At 34.9% G+C, this 25,741-nt stretch overlaps 4 protein-coding genes across 8 annotated transcripts; all 4 read right to left on the bottom strand.

Moving 5' to 3' along the window:
* Window positions 1–224: 224 nt before the first annotated feature.
* LOC113048026 (vesicle transport protein GOT1B-like) lies at window positions 225–5,722 on the bottom strand. Of its 3 annotated transcripts, XM_026209525.1 has the most exons (6): window positions 5,632–5,722; window positions 4,817–4,908; window positions 4,169–4,347; window positions 3,782–3,863; window positions 970–981; window positions 225–830 (listed from the first exon to the last, which is right to left on the bottom strand). In XM_026209525.1, the coding sequence occupies exons 1-6, from the start codon at window positions 5,654–5,656 to the stop codon at window positions 822–824; spliced, it is 399 nt and encodes a 132-aa protein (XP_026065310.1). In that variant the 5' UTR covers window positions 5,657–5,722; the 3' UTR covers window positions 225–821. The 3 variants fall into 3 exon arrangements, with proteins under 3 accessions (XP_026065310.1, XP_026065308.1, XP_026065311.1); XM_026209523.1 differs by having other exon boundaries at window positions 225–981; XM_026209526.1 differs by lacking the exon at window positions 970–981.
* Window positions 5,723–7,136: 1,414 nt separating this feature from the next.
* LOC113048609 (short transmembrane mitochondrial protein 1) lies at window positions 7,137–8,052 on the bottom strand. The gene is made up of 3 exons (XM_026210478.1): window positions 7,892–8,052; window positions 7,685–7,738; window positions 7,137–7,524 (listed from the first exon to the last, which is right to left on the bottom strand). Exons 1-3 carry the CDS (start codon window positions 7,904–7,906, stop codon window positions 7,453–7,455), a joined length of 141 nt encoding a protein of 46 aa, XP_026066263.1. The 5' UTR covers window positions 7,907–8,052; the 3' UTR covers window positions 7,137–7,452.
* Window positions 8,053–8,322: 270 nt separating this feature from the next.
* On the bottom strand, window positions 8,323–15,509 carry LOC113048025 (T-complex protein 11-like protein 2). Of its 3 annotated transcripts, XM_026209520.1 has the most exons (10): window positions 15,374–15,509; window positions 13,394–13,584; window positions 12,820–12,948; window positions 12,534–12,654; window positions 12,224–12,447; window positions 11,640–11,776; window positions 11,162–11,349; window positions 10,872–11,053; window positions 10,563–10,735; window positions 8,323–9,784 (listed from the first exon to the last, which is right to left on the bottom strand). In XM_026209520.1, exons 2-10 carry the CDS (start codon window positions 13,567–13,569, stop codon window positions 9,513–9,515), a joined length of 1,602 nt encoding a protein of 533 aa, XP_026065305.1. In that variant the 5' UTR covers window positions 13,570–13,584; window positions 15,374–15,509; the 3' UTR covers window positions 8,323–9,512. The 3 variants fall into 3 exon arrangements, with proteins under 3 accessions (XP_026065305.1, XP_026065306.1, XP_026065307.1); XM_026209521.1 differs by lacking the exon at window positions 15,374–15,509 and having other exon boundaries at window positions 10,563–10,739; window positions 10,876–11,053; XM_026209522.1 differs by lacking the exon at window positions 15,374–15,509 and having other exon boundaries at window positions 12,820–12,952; window positions 13,398–13,584.
* A 987-nt stretch (window positions 15,510–16,496) lies between these two features.
* LOC113048023 (plakophilin-2-like) lies at window positions 16,497–25,741 on the bottom strand. The gene is given in 14 exon segments (XM_026209518.1): window positions 16,497–16,575; window positions 17,499–17,586; window positions 17,699–17,891; window positions 17,976–18,129; window positions 18,227–18,403; window positions 19,257–19,421; window positions 19,820–19,937; window positions 20,885–21,062; window positions 21,250–21,459; window positions 22,585–22,727; window positions 23,675–24,285; window positions 24,604–24,677; window positions 25,302–25,515; window positions 25,517–25,741. Coding segments are annotated over 14 exon segments (2,457 nt in total). The 5' UTR covers window positions 25,580–25,741; the 3' UTR covers window positions 16,497–16,506.

The following is a 25,741-nucleotide window of genomic DNA, read 5'->3' as shown; positions in this document are numbered from 1 at the left end:
TGCTTTTGGTGATAATTAATTCAAACATAATATTTTATCAAATAAAATGAATTCAACTATTTTAATACTATTTTGAATTTTTATAAAAAAAAATTAACTTTTTAAATGCCCTTTTTGAGGAACCCAAAAAATGTCTATTGCACTTTTTTTTTTCATTTTTACTCTATACCCTCAATACCTAATGAAGCAATACTAATAATAATAATAATGACACTGACCTCATATCAGGTTTTTAAATATATTTTTCAAAGTTTGTGGCAGCAGAACCATTTTGAAATTCCAGTGCTGCAATCTGACAGTGATTGAGAAATAGAGATACATTTTCGAAGACAGAAAAAGAACAAAATATTTAACAATGATAATAATACTTATAAATAATTATTATAATAATAACAAGAACAACATCTCAATATGCCAGTCTGGTTAGAAACAGTTGAATTATACCAGAAAGTGTTAATATCACACTTGCATTTTTCAGCAGGTGTCATAATTTTTTTTTTTTTAAATCCAGAAATTAAGAGTCATCCAGCTCTCCTCCTGCTTTAAAATACAAATATAGACACAACCATGTAAAAAGGTCATTGTTGTAACAGAATACATTTTAAGAAGTCACTTTTACACATTCAAACAAACATTCCTGATGAGAGGATCTCCGGTAACTTCTTCGTGAAGTTTGCGTTTATAAAGTAGGCCACAGTTGTTCAGGGATGCTGGATGTTGTGACGCAGCTCTATAGATGGCTTTGCTTTGGCAAACGGCTGACGAAGGAGTGGCTTCTCTTCCACCCTGCACAGTTTGCTTCTCACTGATGTAAATATCACTCAGACCTCCTTGCAATGGAAACATGTCTGAATATAAAGCTTCAGTAATACGACCTCTATACTTCTCATGGCTGTTTTATAGTAATGCTTTAGAAAAAACATCATAAATAAGCGGAGTCTTTTAAACCATGTTGTTGCTTTCACTCACTTTGTCCACATACTAAAGAAACAAAACAAAAAAGGATTAGGACACTTTCAAGGAATTTTCTAGATTTTTATAGATATGAAATTACAATTAGATCTAATCTGATTGATGATACATTTATCACTTAAAATAATTAGTGCACAAAGGACGGCATGATTCATGCTCACATGCGCAGAATTAGCAGTGACTGACCAAGATAGCTTACTGTCCGCTCAGCCTTAGGAAGGCTTTAAAAGAACAACAAACACATGTTGAAAGACACTTTCAAGAGACCGTTTGAAAGGTGAAAACAGGTGGCAATCCAAGTGTTCATCTAAATGTTTGCGTTAGCCACTAGTTGAGTGCTACCGTCAGTTCAGGTTATGTTCTTGATACTCTACCATTCAAAAGATTTTGAAAGGAGTCTCTTATGCTCACAAATACAGTAAAACAACAATACAGTGAAAGACTATTTAAAATACCCGTTTTCTTTTTTAAATACATTATAAAATATAATTTATTCCTGTGAAGGCAAAGCTGAGTTTTCAGCATCATTACTCTTCGGTCTTCAGTGTCACATGATCCTTCAGAAATCATTCTAATATGCTGATTTAGTGCTCAAGAGACTATTCCTCTACGTATTATTATTAATATTATTATTATCAATGCTTAAAACAATTGTGCTGCTTAATACATTATTAGTAAAAAAAAAAAAACTTTTGATTAATTTAAAGCATCCTTGCTTATTTATTCCTGTGTTTATTTTTTAAGTACTGACCACAAACTTTCAAACAGTAGTGTATGTAATTTCTACGGAAGTTCTAATCGGCCATGCATTATAATATTTTTCCTTCTTGTTTTCTTATTATAACGACTTAATATTGTCGTTATCTCGACATAACGAAAGTTTTTTCTCCTTATAACGACTTAATTTTCTCATGATCTCGACATAACGAAAGTTGTTTTCTCGTTATAATGACTTAATTTTCTAATTATCTTGACATAATGAAAGTTGTTTTCTCGTTATAATGACTTTATTATCTTGTTATCTCAACAACGAAAGTTGTTTTCTCATTATAATGACTTAATATTTTTATTATCTCGACATAACGAAAGTTGTTTTCTCGTTATGACAACCTAATTTCTAATTATCTCAACATAACGAAAGTTGTTTTCTCGTTATAATGACTTAATTTTTTAATTACCTCAACATATCGAAGGTTGTTTTCTCGTTATAATGACTTTATTTTCTAATTATCTCAACAACGAAAGTTGTTTTCTTGTTATAATGACTTAATATTTTTATTATCTCGACATAACGAAAGTTGTTTTCTCGTTATGACAACCTAATTTTCTAATTATCTCAACATAACGAAAGTTGTTTTCTCGTTATAATGACTTAATTTTTTAATTACCTCGACATAACGAAAGTTGTTTTCTCGTTATAATGACTTAATTTTCTAATTATCTCAACAACGAAAGTTGTTTTCTCGTTATAATGACTTAATTTTCTCGTTATCTCGACATAACGAAAGTTGTTTTCTCGTTATAATGACTTAATTTTCTTGTTATCTCAACATAACGAAAGTTGTTTTCTCATTATAACGACTTAATTTTCTCGTTATTCCTATGTGCTTTTTTTCCTTATTATTAATCTTTATTGTTAATCACATTGATGAGAAATGTGATGTATATGTTAAGTGCACAGGCTAATTTAATTCAGTTTTGTTCTATGATGTTGTAATCGTTTTTTTCTGCACACACACATACACTACACGTACACATGAATGCTCTTTTCAAACAGAAGCTTGTAACGCACATGATATATCGGTCACAGCATATGATGAATACAAAAATTACAAATTATATATAATTTTATTTCAAATAAAGGGAAAATTAAAAGTGAGTTTAATCCAAGCAGCTCTAAAAGATCTTAGAATAGTTCTGCATCCTTCTGAAGGTGCTCAGCCCGTGTTTGCACTGTTGTTTTGAAATGTTTATTACAAAAACGTGTACTGTCTCTGGAAAAATCAACAGTGATTGATCAGCCTTTATTTATGTATTGTAGGCGTTATTACCTATAGGTGAAGCAAAATTTGCTAAAAATTTAGGCTACAGTAAGAGCGCCTGCCTGGCTGTCCATCAGATGGTTTTCAAAGTTGAATTTGTTACTATAGCAACAGTAAAAGCTGTCATGTCGTGATAGCAAGAAAACAAACTTCCGTTATGTCGAGATAACAGGAAAATTAAGTCATAATAACGAGAAAACAAGGAAAAAAATTATGCATGGCCACTTATATATAAAATAAATAGAATTAGCTTGTACTAGGATGATATTTTTAAAAACTAAGGAAAAATACTGCTATTAAACAAAGCCCTTAATATTAAAAAATAAAATAGAAAATTTCCGAATATATCTGAACAAACATATGACTTGTTTTCAAAGATGCCTCTTTTGATTTGTATTCCATTTAGTGGAAAAGCATGTTAGTCTCATACCTCCTAAAGCAAGCAAAAGCTTTTGAATCTATTTTAAGACCGTGTCCTAAACAGATATAATGTTATAAGCTGATATTGATAAGTAATGTGTCTGTTCACACTGATAGTGCAAATGTTAACACAATCACATTCAATCAGAACGTACTTGTTTAATGGTTTGACAGCTCATTTACACTCTTCTTCTTTTTTTTTTCATGTTTGCTATTTGTCATTTATTGCATAATGCTTGGTTAGGACACGGGTTGACTTCACTGCAATCTTAGAGGATCCTTATATGGAAATAAAAAGACCAGCTCACGATCTCTTCTTCTTCATCGCCCTGCTGAGTAAAACTTACCCCACTAATAAAGGGAAGATTCAGCAAGTATCCCAGCACAGGAATCCTCCTGATGAAGCCTACGACGGCTGGAAAGAATCCCCTACACATCAAGAGAAAGAAGATATATTATTAGGAATTACTGGAATCATTTTGAGATTAATGCACGATATATATTTACATAATATAATTGTTTTACTTAACAATGTATGAAAAAGTTCATTTAAATTTCTTATTTACTGTTTAATATTTACTTTATTTACTGTATATGCGTATATAATATCTATATCTGCGTTTAGCCAATCTGTTTCTATTAAAAACCAGTTGAAGCTAACATCTCTGCTTAGAGCTATGTATAGCTGCATAATTTTCCTGGATAAGAGATTCCTAGTCCTGTAAAAAAAATACCTGAATAACAGAAAGAAGCCATAAAACTCTAGAATCACTCCGATGATGGGCCATCCAATCAGCACTATGAAGACGCCTCCTAGAAAGAAGCTTGTGGCTTTCATTTTGTGCTTCTGAAAGAAGAACCTGAAGGTCCTCTCCAGCCCGATCACAAATGCCAGCCCAACAACAAAAAAGATCTGAGACAAATGAAGACCAAGAGAGAGGTGAGAGAGGAAATCTGGCCTTGGGTGGAGGCATCTGTGCTTATGTGTCTCAAGTTCACTTGTGCTATAAATTTATATAAAAATTGTGCTTGAGCTATTATGAAAAGACACTTGATAGCAGGAAACTGTTGAAGCAGCATAATGAAGAATATGATGAAAATGTAAGTAGAAATCCATAGTGAATCAATGTGTAGATACTATTTACAACAAAGCTATACAAAAGAAACTGATCAGAGACTAGTAAATATATTACATTATTAAACTTTGATACATAAATTAAATACATTTAATAATTAATTTATAGTTAGGAATATATTTTAATATTAAAATGTATACATTTGAATGTGTATACATCTGTGTGTGTGTGTGTGTGTGTGTGTGTGTGTGTATATATATATATATATATATATATATATATATATGACAACATGAGAACACTTACATTTCCTATGGCAAGGAGAGCTTTATCGAAAAACAGGATCATCCCAAAAAACAGGAAAAATACACCAAATCCCATTAGCCCTATTCCAATTTCTGTAGAGAGATGAAAAGCCATAAAATTAAACCAATATTATGACATATATATATATATATATATATATATATATATATATATATATTTACATTAAATGTATTCATTTAGCAGACGCTTTTATCCAAAGCGACTTACAAATGAAGACAGTGGAAGCAATCAAAAACAACAAAAAGAACAATGATATATAAATGCTATAAGTCTCAGTTAGGTTAACACAGTACACGTAGCATGGGCTTTTAAATTATATAATAAATTAAAACAGATAGAATAAAAAAAAGAATAGAGCAAGCTAGTTAGAATAGTTATAATATATTATATATATCATATATATAATGCATACACACACATGCCTTTAATAGCTTGCGAATATATAAACACATGCATTTAACAGCATGCGAATATGTGATTTATTGATTTTGATTATCAGAAGTATGAAGCTGTGTTTATATGACTGGTTCTGTCTTTATGCATTAGGTCTGGTGCAGTTTACTGTCAAATTTGAAGTGGGGGTTCAGCCAGAACGCCGTTTTCGTCTGTTTTCCGTCTTTAATGCTATACTGTAACTGTAACAGTAACCGGTGGAGTGTTATCTACACGCAGCTGCATGAATCTACACACGCATAGGCCCTCCAGAGAGAGGCGAAATAATAAACACCGCAGGTTTTGTGAAAGCACTGACTCTAGACACTGTCAGTGAGACGGACAGGTTATGTTGATCTTACTCTGGGAGTCGGTGAGGGAGATCATCTTGGCTTGTTTCGCTCAACAGCTGACACCGGAGCGGCGACCACGCGTACCGGAAACACTCACTTTCAGCTTCCGGAGAAACTTTCCCCGATTCACTTTTACAAACCTGATGTATCTCGTATTGATTCTGAATAATTGCTTTTTTTGAATAAGTACTACGATAAACAAATCTAAAGCATGTTTAAGACATTTAATGTGTTTTTGCGTGCTCCGTGATGACGTGATAAAAGGCACTGTAGTAAAAATATATATAGTAACTGTTAATATGTATTATTTTACATACATAATTTTAACCAGAATAACCTTGATAAATGTACACACAGATGCAACTGTAATATTTGGACTAACGTACGGATAAAGTTGTTTATTTCCGTGTGCCACCTGCCGGTCAAAACTTACAACAGCACACTTTTAACAGGACACCCCGGTCTACCTGTGGAAGTTTCTAAAGTACTATATCCTGTTTTAAATCAGTCTATGATTATAGTCCCTTTCACACAGTAATAGCATTAAATTGCAGTAAAATTACCGGAACGACTTTCCCAGTAAAGAAACGCTCTGTTCACACAGGCAAAGAGGTCCGTCTTTTAACCAGCACCATTCACACATCAATTTAAAAATTGAATCAACTTTTTGAGCAATTTTGCCAGGCAACTTTTTTAAACAACGTTGCTTAGGCACTTCCCCATTAAGGATGGTTTACAAATTTAAATCTGAATACTTTAGATCGGTTGTGAGCCCTGTGTCTAACCTGGTTGCCCGTTGACTGCAACATTTTCTAAAGTTGCCCAGTGAGCTTATCATCATCCTACCATCAGTGTAAGCTTTTATCTAATTTATACTTTCATATATGATGAATAATCTTAAGTGGATGTTTTTGGCATTTTCCATGAATAATGTGTCAGTCTGTGTCCCATTATTTGAATCCTATGTTTCTCTGGTGTATTTTAGACAAAAAAAAATTCAGCCAAGTTTTATATATATATATATATATATATATATATATATATATATATATGTACACACATACATGAACCCGATTCCAAAAAAGTTGGGACACTGTACAAATTGTGAAGAAAAACTGAATGCAATGATTTGGAAGTTTCAAAATTCAATATTTTATTCAGAATACAACATTGATGACATATCAAATGTTTAAACTGAGAAAATGTATCATTTTAAGGGAAAAATACGTTGATTTTTAATTTCATGGCATCAACACATCTCAAAAAAGTTGGGACAAGGCCAGGTTTACCACTGTTTGAGAAGCCTTTATGAAAATTGCAGTAATTTATTTTGAACAACTGATTATTATGTGCAGTTTATATTTGCACTGCAAACTTGTTTCTCCATAAATACAGGGAACCCAAGAACTACATCACACTGCAAGCCGTTTCTGAACCCAGAAATATATATATATATATATATATATATATATATATATATATATATATATATATATATATATATATATATATATATATAATATATATAAATGAATAACTATCCCAAATCTAACAGCAAATACATCAGGTGTAAACAAATTCACCCTGCGTTAGAATGAAAGAGAGAGAGAGAGAGAAAAAGAGAGAGAGAGTACAATGCAAAATTCAGAACGTCAACTTTCAAAACAATTTGATTTTGAAGCACTATTTGACACAAGGAATATACTGTGCACCTTGAGGGCTAATCTCCATATTTTAACACATACTAGATAACATATTCTTGTTCTTTAATGTCCATCTTTAGTTAATTACAACTATCCATATTTCCCCACAGGGCTGGTCTCCTGTCCCTCATTCTGGGGGTTTCTTCTTGGCCTCCACGTCCTTCTTAAAGGCCTCGATTTTCTTTGAAATATTGGGAACCTTGAAAGAAATTATTTCAGACATTGATCGCTAAACAGTAGAGCTGTATAATCTTATTTCAAGACTAATGCTATTTATTTCAGTCTTAAAATCTAAATCAGTTTATTATCAAACCACAGATTAAATCAGTTAATATGTGAAAAAATATGGTTTTTATAACCTCGTAATTCTGTGCCAGATACATGCCAACCACATTCCCCAGAGTGAAGCCGAGCTGCAAAAACACAAGATGCTCTATAAACAAACTTATATGACATATAGATACATTGTTTCTATATTAAATGTTTGTTTAGTTCAAATTAAACCATTTGATCAGCTAGTTAACGCACGTTTACAATCTCACGATCAGGTGTGTATATATACTTACTATGAATTGCATCATGATTAAAACTTTGAAATTATGAAAAGAAACGAAATAACAGTGACACAGGTCTCGAAAGCTAGGATTCTTGTGAACTTAACAGGAGAAAGGACTTTGGTTTAACACACGTCTAGCCTTTAACCAGCTTGATATGACATCAGCGTGACAGCCACACACCGGAAGTAGTATTCTTGCAAAATAAGAGTCTTGTTTATGAAGTAAAGGGCACAGATTAATTGATCTACGACAAAGTAATTATAGACCAGTTTGTGATTTATCTAATACTTTAATTTTATCCCATATACAGTAGTTAAATTAATTGAAATTAAATTGATTTTTTTTAAATGTAACAAATTAATATTGAAATACTGAATGCAGAAAGAGGTTTAAAAGAAACGAAAATGAACTAGTTTTCACACTTTCTTTTATTTCTTTTAATTTTTTTTAGTGCTTGTCACACTGCACATATTTTGTTCTTACAAGGGTTCTTACATCTTGAAACAAACAACACATAGGCTATTGCAAAACGGTTAAACTGAAGGTCTGTCATGTTGAAACAATGGCTTTCCACACAAAGATGTTATTCATTCGCTTGTCACAACGGCAAAAAATCACCAGCAAAACAAGGGGCGTGATCTATGCGGTTTGGTAACAGTTAAAATAAAACTATTAATATAACTCAATGTAAGAGCACAAAAATTATTTAAGACAATGGCCTTAATTTTCATTAACAACAGTAATAAAAACAAACATGCCTGTTACAAAGCACAGTGATATACAAACAGCATTCAGAACTAACAAAAATCTTGATTTCTTAAAAATAAAAAAGGACAACAGATGATCATCCAGTCATATCTGTAGGCATATAAAATGCACTCCCAGGACCAAAGAAATAAAAAATAATAATAAACAAAATAATGTAACAATATTGTTCATTTTGATCTTCCCAGAGTTCTTGATTCTCCCTCTTTATATAATTTCACGTTCCTGACATTCCAAATTATGCAGAATACGAAATAGACAATATTTAAGTATAAATACAGTCAACGATTGTAATACAATTCTTTCAAAATAATGTGTGGCAAACAAAGCACAATTTTACTTTGTTGCGGATGGATTTCAGTATGCTCCGATGAACAATTTTTTTTTTAATGATCTAGAAAATTGGCGTGGGAAACAACAACACTGATATATCTCTACACGAATAGAACATATTCTCAAAAGTCATGTAAATGATCTATGTAAATATATTAGCCTATTTTTGGCTATATCTTTAACAACTGTAAATATAGAAAAGTTTCTGCCTTGCACCTAAACTTGGTCAATATACTGTTCGTAATGACTGCATTTCTATTGCAGTAACACTGTCAAGTGAAAACCACAGTTAGAGAGATGCTAAAATTATTACTTGGCAAGGAATATAGAATTCTTTGAAACATTATAAACAGCAACAATGCCCCCCAACCCATAATTTCCCGTTTTAAGTACCATAACACCCTGTTGTTCTTCAGTCCCCTTCATACTGTAGTGACTCCCTTGAATCAAGCCTCAAATAATTCACACGAGAGAAACACATGAGTGAAAGGTCTGATGATAGTAACGGATCAAGTAAATGATGCATCCTGGTTTATTTGGACTGCAGTGGACTGCTGGGTGGCCCCTGTACGATCCCATTCTGCGGAGCTGGCGCTGGCATGTCAATGAAAAGTAGATTCTTCAGGATGCTCACATAGAAAGGACCGTAAACCTTTTTGTTGAAGTTGACAAGGTTGACGAAACTGACCCCAAGCCCCATGAGCTCTGACTGAATCAGACCCAAGCCTGGCGGTGCGGGAGGGGGCGTCCTGTGAGAGCTGGTAGAGGCCAGGACCACCCTAAAGTACTGCTGTACCCTTCCCTCTGTGGGACGGAAAAGGGACATTAAAGCGCGAAGTCAAATATTACGAGTTCAGTACTAGGTAAGTTCAACTGACGGCATTTGTGTCATAATGTTGATTATCACAGAAATGTATTTCCACTTTCATTTTTTTTATTCCATATTAAATAAATAAATAAAATAGAGCAGAAATGCTTATTGCAATGGAAGTGAATGGGATCAATTTATAAATGTGAAAGTATCACTGTTTTAAAATTATAGCCACACAGTGTAAACAATTTGCTTGTTAATATTAAAAAAGCTTGCTAACCATTATATGCAATTGTATAACTTAGTTGCCATGAAAACAATGTAAAATGACTAGAAAAATTATTATTTGAACAGCTTTATAGCTTAAATAATACACTGGTTTTAACAGAAGAGTCAATGTATTTGCTTTTATGAAATTGTATGTTTCAAGTCTCTGCTTTTAAATCCTCCAAAATATGGCTCTATGTATTTCTATTTTAAGGCAAAAAAGGTATTTTCTTACTTAGTATTTTGTCTTTTTTCCCATAACAAATTTTTTTTTCTAAACCTTCTTAAATCAAGTCACTTGAGCTGCATAAAACAAGAATTTAACATATATATTATTAAATATGATCCATTTTGCTTCTCAGGTAATTGTGTCTTGATTTAAGAATGTTTTTTTTATATATATATATTTGTACCGGTAAACAAGACATAAAAAGAATAAAAAATTAATTTTTTGCAGTGTCGCAAGTGCTGTTGGACTCTAATATTCTTTTGCATTTTCCTTACCAACAAGGGTGCGTATTGGGTTGTTTTCCTGGGTAATGTCGCAGATCTGGCCCTTTAAGGTTTCCTGCAGTTCAGCCGGGAGAGCTGGGAAGTTTCTTTCAGCCAGAGACTTGTTGACCTCACAGCAGATTTGAACGCTGACATTTCCAAGAGCTTCAGTGAGATTAAAATCACTGCAAGCCAAACGGGAAAAAAACAAAAAACAAAGCCGACAGATGTTCATTATTATGTTTATGCAGAAGTATGTGTGTGACATGTGCATGTGTTAGCTTGAGCAGAGATTAGCGGAAGGACAGAGATCGGACGTACGCGCTGTGCATGCCCTCCAGCAGCACTGCTGTCATCTTCTTAAGTCGCTCGACAAGAGTGGGCAGGCCTGACACAGCCCCTCCTATTGAGCTGTAGACTATCAGCAGAACAGACGCGACCACTTGATAGAGCTGAAGAGAGCGCTGCATCTCCTGCAACCTCACTTCATCCGTCATCAGGGTCTGCAAGTGCAAAATTGAGACCGTCAGGTCATAAAACACTCTGAAAGATGCATTTTGAGTTTGATATCAAAGCTCAGATTGAGTTTAAATGCATTTTTGTTCTCCAACCTCAGGCAACGGGCCCTTGCTCTTGTCCCAAGTGAGCAGTCTGATGTAGGCTGTATTTAGCACCAACGTTGGGCCCGGTAAGGGTTTGCCGCTCTGCCCAGAATCGCTGCTCTTTTCTGATGGTGGCATGATTTGAGTGGCCTCCTCAATTGAAAATTTGATCCACTTGTTTGTGTGGTCCAAAGCACCTGGGTGAATTAAAAAGTGTCCAGATACTTTTGGTTGAACTATACTGATGTCATTTCAAACCTATATGACTTTTATGAGATTTTTTGTCAATACAGTTAACTTCAGTGGTGTCCAATGTTGGACAAAAGCAGTCTAAACTCTTCAAAGCATCATTTGTGTTTCAGAGTTTGAAAAAAGGATGATAAATAAAGACAGAATTTTTTTATTTTTATGAAAATGGGTGAAAATGCAATTTATGTGAAATAATTTTCAATGATTTTCGTATATGAATTTTGTTTTGTGGACTTACTGGGAGTTCTTTCCAGAATGCTCTGGAATTTGGCTCTCTCGTACTCTACTGACTGCCTCTGAAGCTCTGGCCTGAGGCTCTGGATGGTAAAATTCACCATGTCCATTTTCATCAGGTCCAGCACCCGGAAGATCTCCCTGTTACCACACAAGTGATCATTTCCAAGTCAAATACTTTGCCTCAGGTGACTGTTCGCAACAAATGGCCGTTAGTGAAGATCTGTGTCCCTCATCCCTCTCAATTACTGCATCACATTTACTAATAATTGGCTGGATTATTCATATTTGTATGAACAGGACAACTTACCCTTTAAAAAAAATATCATGTCACAACATGTGCTTACATACTAAAACTTGTTCTTAACCTTTTTCTTATATATTTAAGATGAAATATCTATGTATAAAATGTAATTATTACATTGTTACATGCAACGTTATTATAGTAAACTCAAGACAAAATAATGCACAAAATAATGCACAAAAATGAGACGCATTATTAACATGATACTACATCAGCCAATGGGTGCTAAAGTGAAACTGACATAGTTCTACAAAGCTATAAAAGAAGAAACCTTAATAACGTACTTGAACAGTGTCACTAAGTTGGCCGAGTTCTCCTTGAGCTTCTTGATTTCATCGTCTCGGACCGGCGCACAGAACTTGCCCATAGTATTGATGATGTAAGACACAAGGCCCTGGATATCAACCGCATTGTTGTCAGCCTGCTGGCGGATCAGGTCCATGTCCAGAACCTCCATGATCTGAGTACGCAGCCGATTGGCCCCGGGGTTCAGGAAGGACAGCAGGGTCTTTGATGATAGGAAGAAAAAGATGTAGACGTCATTTGCCATCAGACTGCTTTTCATCATTGTGTCAGATTAAATGTGTAACTTACATCTCTGATCTCATCCAGAAGCTTGATGGCGTAATTGTACTCTGGAGGGTCATCATTCAGCTCAGATTCAAGACAGTCCCAGAAGGCCTTGTGCACCATATCCTTAACTTTCTTCTCCAGGCTTGAAAAAAACATGGTTTGGATTCAATTGTGCTATTTATATATATATATATAGAAAGTAAAAAAGCAAAATTGAAAGCAAAATGCCTAAACATTGCCTTTTGTATATTTTAGTTGTATATCTTTTCTTGATCATGTGGGACCCATATCTAGATCAGTTTAGTACCTATTTTGAGGTAGATCCGGAGGCTCTAGGTGGAAGTTCTGGTTGACTACGATCTCATGAGCCAGGCTCAGATTAGAAAGGTCCCGAGCCGAGGCCATGACCTCATCAAGCGTTAGGGTTTTTGGTGGGCTGCCTGAGAATACAGTAGCAATACAGATTAAAAGACCAACAGAATCTTCAATACAACTACATATGTTTAGATAAGGGTTGTTACTGTTAACTATTAAAACTGTTTTTGTTCACTGAAATAAATCTGAAATAACACAGAAAGACTTAAATGAAAACTTGACATGTTGTTTTACTGACAACTTTAATAAAATAAGTTGAAGTACTAAATTGCTAAACCAAAATAAAAATAAATTAAAAACTAAATAGAATACATTTTTAAATAAAAAAAAATATGACTTATAATTCCATATAAAAATAACTTAAATGTTAACAAAAAATAACATTCATTATTTATTAATAAATACTACAATTGCATATAAATGATACTAAAATGATAGTATATTCTAACTGAACTAAATGCTAAACTACTTTTTTTTTTTTGCATTTGCATTTGCATGTAGGACACCTACAAGAAGGAGAGTTGTGTTTGCTGGATGAATCGCTGGTGAAGCTCTGGCGAGAATAGTCCACATCGCTAGACGAGGTCAAACTGTCACACCTTTCAGATGACTCGGTGTCACTGTTCTGGTCCTCGCTGGCCACCGTAGATGTGGAGGTGGGACGTTCATCGTTCAGTGGCATTGTGAGGGGCTGGTGCTGATTATGAAAAAAAAAAAGGTATTGAGGAGAATCTGGTGTCTAAAATTACTTCTTTTTTTTTGGGAGACAAACTTAAAGCTGATGCTTTTAGTGGAAACGGGGCAACACTTACATGACAATAGGATAAAGTTAAAAGCTGGCACACTTTCAGTGCTGGAAAATTCCACAAGGACATAAAGCTTTGTTGACAAAGAAAACTGACTTGCAAAGGCAAGGGGGAAAATAAATGGGTAACCAAAGGCCTCAATGATATTCATGTGACCCACAAAGGGACATTGTATTTTAAATGTGATTTAGACGTTGACCGGTGCTGCCTCTTGGGTAACAAATAACACCAGATAGCAGCGTGAGCTTTAAAAGCAAACCTATCTCGTTACACCCCTCTGCCTTTATAGGCTCCACTACACACCTGTTTCCTAATTTAACAGACTAACTGCTTGTCTTTCAGGAAGTTGAGTCAGCATCAGTAAAAAGTTAACAATGACCTTCATTAATTAATAAAAATGCATTCATACATTCTTAATGCTCTGACAAAACTGCTTGTTTATTTAAACTATATTGTAATTAGTATCTGTCACAACCGAAATATCACTTTTTTTCTCCCAGTGCTACTGGAAAACAACAAGAATTTGAAATTCCATTGATTCTCTGCACATTCTGAGAGTTAAAGGAATAGTTCAACATAAAATGTAAATTCTTTCATATTTTCTTCACTCTCAGGTCGTTCCAAACCTGTATTAATTTCGCACTTCTGTGGAACACAATCTCAGTCACTATTTACTTTGTGTTTTAAATGGCAAATGCACAGGAAAACTACTAAAACTAAAATGACAACAAACCATTTAAAAATGAAAAGTGATTCAAAATGTTAATAAACACTATAATAATATAAAATGTATAATTTGGTCAAATGCTCACATTTGGCTTTATTTATTCAACATTATAGTTATTTAGTGTTGTTATAATTTCTAAAAATAATAATGTTGACTTCACTATGCATGATAGGGCACTTCTATGAACTGTGTACCTCAACTTGCTCACTAACAGTTTATAGCAGTTACAAATACCAGTACTTCTACCTGTAATTGGAGCCTGGTTACAATAGAAAGACCACATGTTCAAGCCCTCCCATTCTTGTTACTCCCAGAAGAGAGTGTCTATGTTGAGGATAGGAAAAAAGCATTGTGGTGGTAAAAACAGAAACCCATGCACATGCACATCTTCAGTCAGGTTTAAATTAGGAAGGACAGATAACAGCACCACTGGCACTGGTTACAGCTCCTGCAGCTCTGGGCGCTAAAAGGAGGTTCTGTAACAGACCCAAACACACACACACACACACACACACACACAGCGCTCAGCTGCTCTGCACACGTGACCTTATCTTCAGCACACAAACAAGGACAAGACACGAGCAAACTGTCAAAGCAAATGAGCAGCCGAACTGGACTTTCTAGATCATGCAACCCCCAACCCGTTTAACGATTAGCAACGCGAAATTAGTAAACAGTCACTTTATGATTCGGATGTAAGAAAAATATTAATAAATAAGACAGATAGCGCGCGCAAGCACATTTAATAAAGCGAACACGACAAAGACGTAGCTACGTGTTCGATTTAATTGTCCAGTGTCTTATAATAAATTAATTAGTCATGCAATTCATTTAGTGAGTAAACTATGCAAACATAACCAAGGTCCTGCTCTCCAATATATATATTTATAACCTTTCTATATAACTTATATATATATTAATAAACTCGACGATTAAAACTATGTAACAGTTACCTGAGTCAAGTCCTCGAAAGTGAGGACTTGGCAAACAACAGTGGACAACCGAGTTTATCCTCGTTTTGCAGAATGCTACTTCCTTGCTTAGTACACTAGGACTTTAAAGGGCTCTTTAAAACAACACTTGGCTAGTGTTTTGTGAAACCGGGAAAATGTATTATTCGGCAGCTACAGGGGTGTCGATATTTTGCCTTGGTTTTACAAAGTAAAGCTAATAAGAGAAGTTAACACATAACTGTCGAAAGAGATGTTTAAATATAAAATAGTCACGAGACTGTTGTTTCATTATAAAACTACAAAAAATGTAGTTTACGACAATATGCTTTGTACAGGACTGTCAATTACCCCCTAGTAACACAATGGCACTGTCCAGCTCGCATGAGCTTCTTTGTTTACGGATGTGACGTAAAAGAACATTAAAACATGCTTTGAGGACAAAGCGAGCTACTGTAAAAAGTAACAAAGCATAAAAAATTCGTAATATATTGTCGAGGTAAGTATGTGTCCGTTTCATCCGAGCGTTTTATTTCTGTCGCTAACGTTAAGGGACTTCGATCTTTCGCTTAATCCCTCCCACCGAGAATTATGATTATTTGTTCAAAAAGATTTCAAATCACTTCCTGGACCTTTAGCGTGATTCTCAAATTACAGAAACCATCACGATTAAAGTATAATGTCAATTTCCTTTGAGGTTTTTATTAATGCTATATGATTTAAACAGAACCATGGTAACTAAACAAACACAAATAAACATGAAGCGACGGGAAAAAATACTGTAACGTTAGTTTATTTGAAAAAAATCGACAATGTTTTGCTACACGATGCTAGGAAGTGACATTACTCACCGCAAAATAAGAAACAAATACACAAAAAGATATATTTTTTGATGAAAATGCTTTAATATTGCTATTTAAATAGACACGAGGAAGTAACAATATTAAAAAGTTCAGTAAAAAATAAATACTTTGACAGACATAGCTAACTATTAATTAAAACACAAAGACAAATATATATATATATATACACACACACAAGCACAGACCAAAGCCATGTCATTAGCACCATTTTTTTATATAGCCTAAAAAAGCAGGTGAAAAGCCTTGATCATTGTAATGTATTTCTGGATCCCATTAATCACGAACTGAATTCACAGCCTTTACTGTCCTGTTGTTGATGAAGTCAGTTTTCCTGTAACCGGCCTGCCATAGATTAAAAAAAAAAAAAAATGACAAGAGTTAATATGCATGCAATGAAAGCAAATTCTAAAACATGTGAATTAGTTTTTGAGTACTTTAGATCAGTAGTTCTAAACCCGGAGTCTGCAAACTTCCAAGGAAGCTCATGAGGATTTGAAATGATTTAAAATAAGACAAAACGTGCTTTAAAAATAAACAAAAACAATAATAAAAATCAAAATATTTCTAATTGAAACACACTCCCTCACACCTTTGGAAAATCTGGTTTCCCATTGAAAATTAAGATATATGAGTTAACCTAATAAAAAAAAAAAAAGAGTTATTTCAAGACCTAGGAAAGTTATGCAAATTAATTATATAATAAAACACCATATTTGTGTTAATTATAGGTATCTTTATTACTGATATACATTTTTTTATCATTTACATTTTGCCTGCATTTTCAAAAATATATAGAAGCACTTTTGTTGTTATTGTGTTTAAATGTTTTCTAATATTATTCAATCTTTGCGTCTTTCTGACCATTTCTCACATTACACGTACTATCTAATTGTTGGCCTTTTTGCCACTTTTATGGGAGAGAGAGCGAATGAGGCACAAATGATCAGGAAGTGAGGCAGAATAATGAGATCAGGAAATGATGTGAAAGGACACAGATTTGCTTCACTGCATTAGTGCCAAAAATCAACATATATGAACACTAACTACAAAGTTTTGTTCTATTAGTTTCTTCCCACAGTTAACTGCATTCATTCCTTCTTTGTTAACACTCTTAATATCTTGAGTAGCTGCCCTAAACTGACCTGCATCTTTGACTCTTGGTGATAATGTACTGCTTGTTTATTTATCTGTCCCCCAAAATAGTAAGTAATAACACTTTATTACTTCATGACTGAAGGATACAAACATATTGCAAAACATCTCACCTTTTTGAAATTGCTATGCAGCTCTGAATGCCTCCATAGGGTATGGAGTAAAATACAAGCCGCCTGGCCCGCCCGTGTGGGGCCAAACCTAGATTGAAATGAGAATTAAATGTATGAATTAAATAAGCCACATAAATCACTTTTATTGTGAGTTTTATTAGACGCCCCATTACTGGAAGTTCCTGAAAATGAAACCATACCCGTTGTCTTTAGTGCTAATGCTGATGATCTTGGGTAACGCTCCTTGGTTTATGATGGCACAGGTGTTGGGTACAGATGCATGGCTCAAATTGATGAGAATGCGACATATTGTCACGGTGACCTCTATAGGCTGCTCTACACTTCGGTCAGAGTTTGGCAGGATGGCAACCAGCTCCGGTAACACCTGTTTAACTGTAGAGATGTAAAACACATTTGTTTACTCCCTTTTTCTGCCTTGACACAACCATGCTGTTATTGTGTATACTGGCAGCTTACTAATATCTTTGTGCAATTCTCGGTAACGAGAGATATTTTTTAGCAGTGACACAGATATTCTAATCCCCTCCTTCTCTCCTTCTTGTAGCATCTTCTTCACCTGAGATAGGCCTCCCTCTTTTTGCACAATGAAGTGTGCAATTGCTTGAGACATCTAATGGAGATAAAATACATTAATTCATCTAAGCATGAATGTCATTTAAAGCCAATGCTGCTTATATATAAATATATAATCTATTTCTAGATTATACCTCTCCAGAGCAAGCTGTGAGGTTCTGCAGTGCTCCAATGGATGCCTCCTTTGTGTGCTGGTTTGTGCTGACGGCAATGAGAGAGAGATACATGCGGACAGTGATGGCGCTCCAGAGCCACTCCACACCGTGAGGGCTGCCGTTCTCTTCGAGTAAGGGATAGTCTGCATCTGGTTCCTGAGGTGAGACACAACATATGAGGTCAATTTGTGTTCCACACCACTACATTTGCATTAGAGATGGCATTTCGGTCAGTCTGAATACTCAACAGGAATCAGCTAGAATATTGAATCACCAAATTCATCCACTCTCAAGTCATCCAAGATGTAGATACGTTTGATTCAACACTGGAACAGATTTGGAGAAATGTAGCATTACATCACTTGCCCACCACTGGATCCTCTACAGTGAATGGGTGCCGTCAGAATGAGAGTCCAAACAGCTGATAAAAACATCACAATAATCCACAACCAATCCATCACAACCCCAATCCATTAATAAAGCGAAAAGTCCTCTGTGTAATATTGCTTTCTCCAGTAAAAAAAGTAATCTTGTATGAATAAGGAGAGAAATATGCACAGATCAAGCAGATTTACAAATAACTGCCCAAATAAATTAGTGTATTTGGATGTGAGAGAACAACAAGAGATGGACTCTTTCACTAGAGTAAGTGTTATTATGGACTATGGACTCGAAGCAATGGTATAAAGTTAAAATGCCATAATGATGGATTTCATTATTAAAAATATGCAGCTTTTCATTTTACAAGACGCTTATTGATGGACTGGAGTCATGTGAATAACTTGTGGATTATTGTAATATCAGCTGTTTGGGTTCTCATTCTGACGGCACCCATTCACTGCAGAGGATCCAGTCGTGAGCAACTGATGTAATACTAAATTTCTCCAAATCCATTGGTGTTGCTATGCTAAACTTCTCTAAATCTGTTCTGATGAAGAGACAAACTCATGTACCTCTCGGATGGCCTGAGGGTGCAAACTCTTTGTTTAATTTACGGTGTAACACTAACCTCCTCAGTGATTTTGGGACTATTGAGGATGAAACAGCCAGGGTTGCTAGTTTCTGCATTGTGATTTTGTATGGGCTGTTGTACCACCGGGGAATCCACACGAGGCAACTCACAATCAAACCGATAAGAAAGATTGTGCAGGATGCACACACAGTTTTCTGTGGCCTGGAATATAAGAATTAATAATTCAATTATTATGAATTGTTCACCAGTCGGAATAATCACTCCGGATCATATTAGACAGCATCTTCTTCACTTGACGTAAATGTAGACGGTCACACCCTTACACATTTCATCTGTGTCACTAAGTTCATAGCATTCAGAATGAGTCATTTTAAGAGCTTAGTTTGAATAAACTTTCTATTTCCTCACTGGGAAGGACGTTCTGTGTCATGAAAGCTATCTAAAAGTTTTCAGTGTACAGGAACATCAAGCTCTTTTATCTTCAAAGATCAAGGAACATTTGATTCCTTGTGATACGACTCCTTTAATTATTAGACTTAAATGAAAGACTTACTGTTGCTGTTGATAAAGATGGGGATTTAATGTGAGTAGCTCTTTACCTTATCATCAGGTTTGTAGTCTGCAATGGTACCACGGATATAATAGATGATGCACTCAATGAGACCCTCACAGTCCCGCATGGCTTTACGGCCATCTGGACCAGCTGAACTTAAATTTCTAAAAAAAAAAAAAGTTTAATTTAATAACACATTTTATGCAATGCAAGATACATATAAAAATATCTACTCTATTATGCCCACCAAGGCTCACCAATGGTTTTAATAATAAAAATTACAAATAAAATAAACCAGAAAAAACAGTAAATATTATTCTAAATTAAAATAACCATGTTTTGTTTTAGTATATTTTAAAATGTAATATATTCCTATGATGACATAGCTGGTTTTTCAGCAGCCATTACTCCAGTCTTCAGTGTCATATGATCCTTCACAAATCATTCTAATATGCTGATTTGGTAATCTTTTAAAAATCTTTTGTAATATTATATGTAATTGTATATATGTGTTTAAAGCTGCCTTGCTTAATAAAAGTATTCATTAAAAAATAAAATAAATAAATAAATAAAACCTACCTGTCCCCAAATGTTTGAACTGTAGTGTATATGTGACCCTGGACCACAAAACCAGATTTAAGTCGCCGGGGTATATTTGTAGCAATAGCCAAGAAAACATTGTTTGGGTCAAAATGATTGATTTTTCTCTTATGCCAAAATCATTAGGATATTAATTAAAGATCATGTTCCATTAATATATTTTGTAAATTTCCTACTGTAAATATGTTAAAACTTCATTCTTGATTAGTGATATGCATTGCTAAGAACTTAATTTGGCCAACTTCAAAGGTGATTTTCTCATTATTTAGATTTTTTTTGCACCCTCAGATTCCAGATTTTCAAATAGTTGTATCTCAGTCAAATATTGTTATAACCTAACAAACCACACATCAATGTAAAGCTTATTTATTCAACGTTCAGATTATGTATTTATCTCAATTTTTGTGGTCCATGGTCACATGTACTGTATAGCTTCGGCATTTGTAGCTCTAAGAATGGCTTGGATTATCAAAATAAATCTGCATTTATTTTCTCTTTCCGTTCATAATACCTCAAGCAACCAGTAGCATTGTAGAAAATGTCAGGGTCAGCAAGGAGCTCCAACTTGGGGTCTTCCCCTTCCAAAATGCCCGAGCAGGGCACCAGCACACTATCTGTGAGAGGTTTGGCCGCTTCTCTAGCGAGCTGCTCTTTCAGGAGGTCATGAGAAGACAGATTCCACAGCAGCCCTGGAGAGAGAATAACATCTGGAAGGTTAGCGGAAGGCTAGAGATCACACGTTCGAGATCTGGATGTTTTTTTTTAGTTGGAGACATGGTTTGAGTTTTAGCTGGATCAGCTAAAGTGAAGGCAAGTTTGACTGAGTAATGAAATATAAATGCAGCAAAGCTTAAACACACTAAAGGGATGCCTTACCAGTGAGCTGCTGTCGGGTCTCGATGTCTCGGTTCTTCTTGAGCAGTGTCAGGATCACTGGAAGCCCCTCACACTCTTTGACTTCCATTTTGTTCTCATTGTTTTCGAAAACAATATTTCGGAGTGAGCTGACAGCCGCCTGTTGGAGCTCCTCGCTCTCATTCTGCATGAGCTTCAGCAATTTTGGGATGCCTTTAAGATAAAGTACCTGAGCAGAAGGAACATGCTAAAATTAGGAACTTCAACATTGAAACGTGTCATATTCTAGAATTTTGTATCTTTTCTTTTTTTTCTCCCCGTAAAGTCCATTTCTGTTAGTGTAGTCGAGGTTCTTATACCAAAATGTAAACATATTTTAAAATGTAATTTATTCCTGTGATACAAAACTGTATTTTCATCATTATGACTCCAGTCTTCAGTGTCACATGATCCTTCAGAAATCATTCTAATATGCTGATTTGGTCAAGAAACATTTCTTATTATTATCAATGTTGAAAACACTTGTGCTGTTTTTTTGTAGAAACCTGAAACTATCTGACCCAAAACTTCTGAATGGTGGTATATGTAATTGACCTTTTATATTTGGTTAACCTCTGCATACCAGTTCACACTGTCTTTCAGCAGGACAGGCGCAGGACAGTTGCTGAGCACCGAATCATTGTTGATATGTAAACATGGGCGGCCATGTGTGCATGTGCTAACAGTCATAATGTCACAACCACGATCATTCAGAATAAATTGCAGGTTAGTTTTCAGAAATGATAAGGGTGGATTGGGGCTGTATTTATTCAGACACTGTTTTAATTTCGGCTATTCTTGGGTTCAAAGGGAATGCAGGAAATCCCCTTGGAGCGTCCTGTGTTTAAGTGCCTTTTCTCAAGGATTCAGTGGTGATAGATCATGAATTGTCTAGCTCGTATCTTAAACCACTACATTACAACCACTCCTTTTTTTATATGAATTGTCCTTTGAATGTTTGTTGCAATGTTTTAAAGTCAAATTTGTGAAGGTCAAGTCCTACGGAAAATGAACAGCAGAAACGTAACTTAAAAGTAAATGAAATGTTGTCATGCTAATAATTTACTGTTCGACTGCAGTGTAAATACACCACTAAATACATTCTTTACTTTCTTCCACACCCGTTTTCCACTTAATTAAAGAGCCAGCTCACCATGTAGTACTATGACTCATTGTTTCATTTTGCCCAAGGTGTTTGTTATCAATGCAACCATAGAGGCTAGACTTTGTGCGAGATATGTCATAATTTTGGGGTGGATCATACTAGCATATCAGCATTTCATTCTAGTCATTTGAGAGTGAAGTATTACTTACCTTTTTTTTTGGCATCAGGACTGTTAAAGCACTGGTTCTGTATAAAGTTGGCCGCGGTGATTTGTGTCTCCATATTATCTGGTTCAAGGAGATTTACAGCCTCTTTTAGTGTCATCTCTGGACCTAGTTCAGCTTGTCTGCCCTTCCTTCAACAAACAGACAAACAACAGAAATATAGTAGAGTTCATTCCATCTAAAATAGTTCAGACCAAGTTGTACCCAAATTTTATGTATGTCTTTGTCCAATGTGTAAGCTAATGTCTAATGTTTTTCCATATCCATTTTTATTGTGGGTACAATTTTAATGAACAACATTTTTTGCCTGTTATTGCACCCATTAATTTGTTTCAAATGTTAAACTGGAGTCTGTGGACTAATTATGGTCACCTGATGCTTGTCGTTTTCTATATAATCACTGAAAAACAAATCATTTTTACACTTATGAAGGCAGATAGCCGAAATGCAACTTAAATGTAAAAAATTTAGAGTGCAGGCCAATCTTTGTAAAGTATAATATACTAATTCAACACTTATTTAATGTAGGTTTAATTTATATTCAGTATTATATAGTTTAAGTCTACTACTACTACTACTACTACTAATAGTAATTTAACCAAATTCTGAAAAGATTTTTGTAAATTTTAGGGCAATCTATAGCTAATGTCATTGTTGAAAAGTAATTACTAACAAACTGATACTTGTATAAATGCTATAAAATGTATATCATTTCTATTTATAGTATATAATTAATTAAATTAAATTAAATAATTAAATATATATTAATTATATATTATATATATAATATATATAAAATATATGCTTGTGTGTGTGTTTTAATACTTTATTTTTGACTACTAGGTAAAGTATGACTAAAACAGTCAAAATATATAATTTTAGTATTAATCAAAAATATGCAAATGTATACCTATATATGTATAAAATATGAATACTATGAAGTGCAAATTGCAAACAACAAACTAAATTAATCTCTCTGTGATATTAAAATAACATAATAATGGTTATATAACCCTGGCAAACCATATAGGTGATTAAGTGTGATTAAGCAGCTAAAATATATAAACTACTGGCATACTTTGCTGATGCTGTCCTTGCATGTTGTGTGACCTCCAGCTTCGCTATCCTCCCTAAACTTCCAGACTGCTCCTGCATGCTGATCATTGAGCCAGGTTGGGAGGGTCGTCTTCCTGCAACAAACTCCAGGCTTGGCTTCCGTATTCGGCTCTGCCAGGACACGTTCTCTGATTGTTCCTGAAGACCAAAACCCCCCTCTCTCAGGCTGCAGAGGGTCTTCTGAAGGGTGTGCTTCTGTAACTCCATCCTGTTTCTCTCTGCATTGTTTGGGGGGTTGGGTAAAAACACGTCATCTGTATCATCTATGTCATTGTTCTGATACACAGGCTTAATGGGGAGCTGAGTGACAGCCGACAGGCCTGCGAACTTCGGGCTTCGCAAAACCTCGGAGTGGGCATAATGTAAAGTTTGATTGTTCATATGGAAACGGTTGACTGTAGGGACAGAGGGGAGACTGAGAGAAGTAGCCCCACAGCATAAAGCCAGCTGTTTAGTGTTGTAACGAAAGCTTCCATAGCCTCTGTGAGATCGAGGTGGCTCGGTACTTGACCACTGAGATCGATCAACCATCCGTGACAACCTTGTGGCTTCATGAATGACGGTGAACGTCCGCTGCAAAGTATGACGTATACCATTATCTCAAGTGAATCAAGTTAGTAATATTAAAGGATTAGTTCAACCAAAAAAGCATGGATAAAAACTAATATATAGTCCATTTCTGACAGAAACCCATCAAACAGCTTCAGAAAATGCACAAATCATACAAAATACTTTTATACAAATTGTAAGGTGCTTTTGTCATTTTTTTGAAACCAGAAAGCTCTAGTTACCATTCAGTTCCATTGTATGGCAACAAATGATGACAGAATTTAAATTTTTGCATGCACTCTCTTTAAGAACAAATTTATCCAACTGGAAAATTGTTTTTACCTTCAGGTGTAGACTTCCTAAAGATGTACTACTGGAAATATGACAGCTGGATAGACTGTCTGAGAGAGATGACTCTGCAACGCCCAAAACACACACAGTTGGACTGCATACAATACAACACAATGGAAAACGTACTCTTCATGATCACTTGCAGATCCTACTAAATAGGTCTGAATGAGTTCTGACAAACTAAGGAAGGATTCACTTTTCTCAACTCACAAAAAGTTACCAAATGTGTTTATTTGTAACATTGTTATATTACATAGTTATATATATATATATATTGTATTTCGACTTCAGATATTATTTGAAGTTCCTTGAAGTACTATGTAAATATTACTCTACATGAAAATAATTATTCAGTACCGTGTTATACATCAAAGTCACTTTGATATCACACTGATACTATGGTAGAACCAAAGTATTTTTGTAAAGAATATATATTTAAAAAATGAAGGAATTAATAAATATGTTTTTGCATGTTATTTTACACACAAATAAAATGTTAAATAAAATAACCAAAGGACAGAGTTAAGAACAAAGGACCAATGAAAGCTGACCATAAACATTTGACTGAGATCCTGTAAATTTCAAGAAATATAAACATGTTGCCTGTATTCTATCTGTATATATATATATTTTTTTACATTTTTTCTAATTTATTTATATTTTATTTCATGCAATTTCATCCCACATACCTGTCGGTTTTGGTTTCTTTCTTTTCCGAGAGAGAGTGAGCTGCACTTGTTGCTGTAGTCGGTTCAGCCGGTGTGCGTCCGCGAGAGCGAGCTTGTCCTCCTGCGGTAGAGCTAAAGATGAATCCACCGAGTGAAAAGCGCCGTGAACGGGCAACACAGAGCGCATAAAGTCTGCCTCCTCCGCCATCGGGACTCGTGCGGTTGAAGCGTCAGGTGCTTGAGTCTCTGTTGGGCGTGTAGAAGTGCTGTTCTTTGTGTTCAGGGTGTGGTTTTAACATGCGTCACGTCACACAGATCGTGTTTCTGTATATTCATCAGCTGAACACCTGCGCTCGTGGAGGTGGACGAACACTTTCACTGCGGATGGGACTGACCCAAAGCTGGGGAATGGTTGACTCTTGGTAGAGAAAGTGTTGACTCAGCATTCTTCATTGTAGCGC

This window comes from Carassius auratus, chromosome 29, assembly GCF_003368295.1.
Source record: "Carassius auratus strain Wakin chromosome 29, ASM336829v1, whole genome shotgun sequence".
Lineage (NCBI taxonomy): Eukaryota > Metazoa > Chordata > Actinopteri > Cypriniformes > Cyprinidae > Carassius > Carassius auratus.
The sequence above is the reverse complement of the archived record's forward strand: the minus strand, read 5'-3'. Positions and strand labels throughout refer to the sequence as shown.

What these genes read in the sequence shown, in the direction of transcription:
- LOC113048026 (XM_026209523.1), bottom strand. Translation starts at nt 5,656, where the DNA reads ATGATCTCCCTCACCGACTCCCAGA. An exon ending in CTCTCCTTGCCATAGGAAAT is followed by an intron (nt 4,348 to 4,816) that starts GTAAGTGTTCTC and finishes CATTTGTCTCAG; the next exon opens with ATCTTTTTTGTTGTTGGGCT. An exon ending in GGCTTCTTTCTGTTATTCAG is followed by an intron (nt 3,864 to 4,168) that starts GTATTTTTTTTA and finishes CTTGATGTGTAG; the next exon opens with GGGATTCTTTCCAGCCGTCG.
- LOC113048609 (XM_026210478.1), bottom strand. An exon ending in ATCTGGCACAGAATTACGAG is followed by an intron (nt 7,525 to 7,684) that starts GTTATAAAAACC and finishes ATTTCTTTCAAG; the next exon opens with GTTCCCAATATTTCAAAGAA.
- LOC113048025 (XM_026209520.1), bottom strand. Translation starts at nt 13,569, where the DNA reads ATGCCACTGAACGATGAACGTCCCACCTCCACATCTACGGTGGCCAGC. An exon ending in CCGGATCTACCTCAAAATAG is followed by an intron (nt 12,655 to 12,819) that starts GTACTAAACTGA and finishes GTTTTTTTCAAG; the next exon opens with CCTGGAGAAGAAAGTTAAGG. An exon ending in TTCTGGATGAGATCAGAGAT is followed by an intron (nt 12,448 to 12,533) that starts GTAAGTTACACA and finishes CTATCATCAAAG; the next exon opens with ACCCTGCTGTCCTTCCTGAA.